The sequence below is a fragment of the Otolemur garnettii genome, unplaced genomic scaffold (genome assembly GCF_000181295.1).
Source record: "Otolemur garnettii isolate 467f Iridium unplaced genomic scaffold, OtoGar3 scaffold00060, whole genome shotgun sequence".
NCBI lineage: Eukaryota > Metazoa > Chordata > Mammalia > Primates > Galagidae > Otolemur > Otolemur garnettii.
In genome coordinates, this window is record NW_003852455.1 from 11409751 (window position 1) to 11412161 (window position 2411).

The 2411-nt window shown below is 36.6% G+C and overlaps 2 protein-coding genes across 2 annotated transcripts in view; one reads left to right on the forward strand and one right to left on the reverse strand.

The window, feature by feature from the left end:
• EHHADH (enoyl-CoA hydratase and 3-hydroxyacyl CoA dehydrogenase) overlaps nucleotides 1-2411 on the forward strand; it is a 50192-nt gene that overhangs the window by 22181 nt on the left and 25600 nt on the right. The window lies entirely within an intron of this gene.
• Nucleotides 57-2005, reverse strand: LOC105887265 (RING finger protein 11). The gene is given in 5 exon segments (XM_012806947.2): nucleotides 57-1129; nucleotides 1132-1287; nucleotides 1319-1417; nucleotides 1420-1476; nucleotides 1479-2005. Coding segments are annotated over 5 exon segments (444 nt in total). The 5' UTR covers nucleotides 1528-2005; the 3' UTR covers nucleotides 57-1046.

Sequence of the window (2411 nt, forward strand, 5' to 3'; positions counted from 1 at the left end):
AAAGAAAGAAAGAAAGAAAAAGAATCTTGCCTTTCGGTTTGAATTTTTTTTCCTAAGAAAGAATGTTTAAGAAAAAAAGTAAATTGCCATTGAAAGTTGAAGATTCCCTACTAGTGTGAATGAGAAAAAAACACCAACTTTGTAGGCACTATTCCCATGGGAAATTAATATGTAAATAGCTTTAGGTAGCTAAGGTTTTCTTATCTCCCCAAATCCCTGAAAGAGGTTAATTCTGATTACACCACCAACCACTCCTGCATAATTCCCTTAAAATGCCATCTCTAAACAATTGAATCTTTAGAAGTAACCACGAAAAATATGCGTAAGCACTTTGCTTTTCATTCCCTGATATTCTTTGTCCAATCAGCTGCTAAGAACTATAGTGTCCTGCTCTTCCTTTCACTTTTATTATCTAGGTCTCATCCTTTCTACAGAAGAAGGTAGAAAACTTCTGCTATATTCTTACAGAGATTTGCCCCAAGCAGAGAGCCAGCCCCAACAATAATAATATGCTATTTAAAAAGACCTAAGGCAATGAATTCCATTTCCAATGGAAAAAAAAGAACTGTGCAAACAAGCTTAAAACTACCGTTTTTTGTGCCAGTGTTGTAAAATGTAGCTTTTAATAAAACCTTGACCCTTGAATGCCAGCAACTTCAGAAAAGAATTTGGGCGAGGGGGAAGAAAAAAGTTATTTCATTTAGGAAAAATACCCACTATCTTTTCCTAATCTTCAACACACAATTTAAACATATGCAGCGGCTGTAACACTTTACACAATTCCTGTGTACTGGAACGATAACAAGATTTAAATACAATTATATTTTTAAACACTGGATTAAGGCTTTACATAAAAATACCATCCTACTTTTCCCACTAAGTTTCTAAAATATCACATACTTTCCCCCAACACCTGTAGCCATCCAGGAATTTTAAAGAACCTTTTGTGCATGATCTTAATTCCTAAGCCCTGGCTCTTTGGGCTCAATGACAAAAGATAATAACCACCCAAAAATGATGGTTCACTTGAAGTCAGAGATTCTGGCTCAGTTAGTCTCGTAGGATGAAAGCACTGCTGCATCAACTGGCTTCATGCAGGAGACACACGTGAAGGATCTCATCAACCATCATCTATACAGTCCAGGTGATAGATGTGCATGCACGGCAGAAATCAAATTAGGTCCCTATAAACAAAGTCCATCATACAGATCATGCACTCCCGGATCATCTTCTCGGATCCATCTCTTCCAGGGTCATAAACTCCCTTAGGCAGATGCTGGATAAGGCCTATTCTTTTTTTTTTTTTTTTTAATAAGGCCTATTCTTTGAGCTATTCTAATTTGTTCCTCTTTAGTCAGCTGGGTTGTTAGGCCAGTCTGCCTAGGTGTTGGATGATAGACTGGAACTGGCACTTGTCCTGATATGGTGGCGGCTCCTGATCTGGCTCTTCCCCTTGCCTGGGCAGACTGAGACTCAATGAAGCAGGGAGATGTCATTTGAGGTGGGGGATTTGAGGCAGTTCCTCATCTTCTGGGGCTGCAGAGTCTGATCTGTGCACTGCTCTGTCTGGTTTGGTAAAGATTTTTAGCTTTCAGAAAATAGAATCCTGCAAGCTTCCAAAGGATTAAAGACAACAAAATGTTACTTTCAAAGGAACTCAAATCATTCCAGCTACAAAAAACATATGGAACGTTCGCATACTAGGCTGCTGTGGAGACTTTATAAAGATAATCTAAATCAGAGGTTCTTAAAATATGGTCCAGGGACTCCTGCGTATGTCTAAAACCATTAAAGGGTCCATGTGGTGAGAATTGCAAACCGCTAAAGGGTCCATGTGGTGAGAATTGCTTTCATAATAAGACATGACTTTACTTTCAAATTCTCTCCAGAGTGTATTATATGCCGTGTGATATGCAGAAGTCAGATAGGAGAATCTACTTTTATTAAGCCACACATTAAATAAATTTGCATAAGACAATGGTACTCTTCTCACTAAGTTTTTGGAATTTTGTAAATAGTTATTTTGCATAAACATTTATGCTAACACATTAGTTTATTATAAAATGAATTCAACATTTTTAAATTTCTCAATTTTCATTTCTAATACAGTAAATATTGGTAAATGTAACCTATATAAACAAAGCTATGTGGAGTTCTCTATCATTTTTAAGAGTGCAAAGGGATCCCAAGATCTAGAAATTTGTATCTTTTGATACAGAAACCAAAATGCAAACATCTATGGCAAATTGGAAAATTATGTGAATCTATATGCATTAAAAGTAGCTTTTTTTCTTTTAAATGGGGGGAGAGTGTTAGAAAACCTATAGAATATGAAAGAAGAGTTAGAAAAACTCAATAAATCAAGTTAGAAGGTGTGGGACACAACTCCAAGAGGGACTCAACCTAACAAA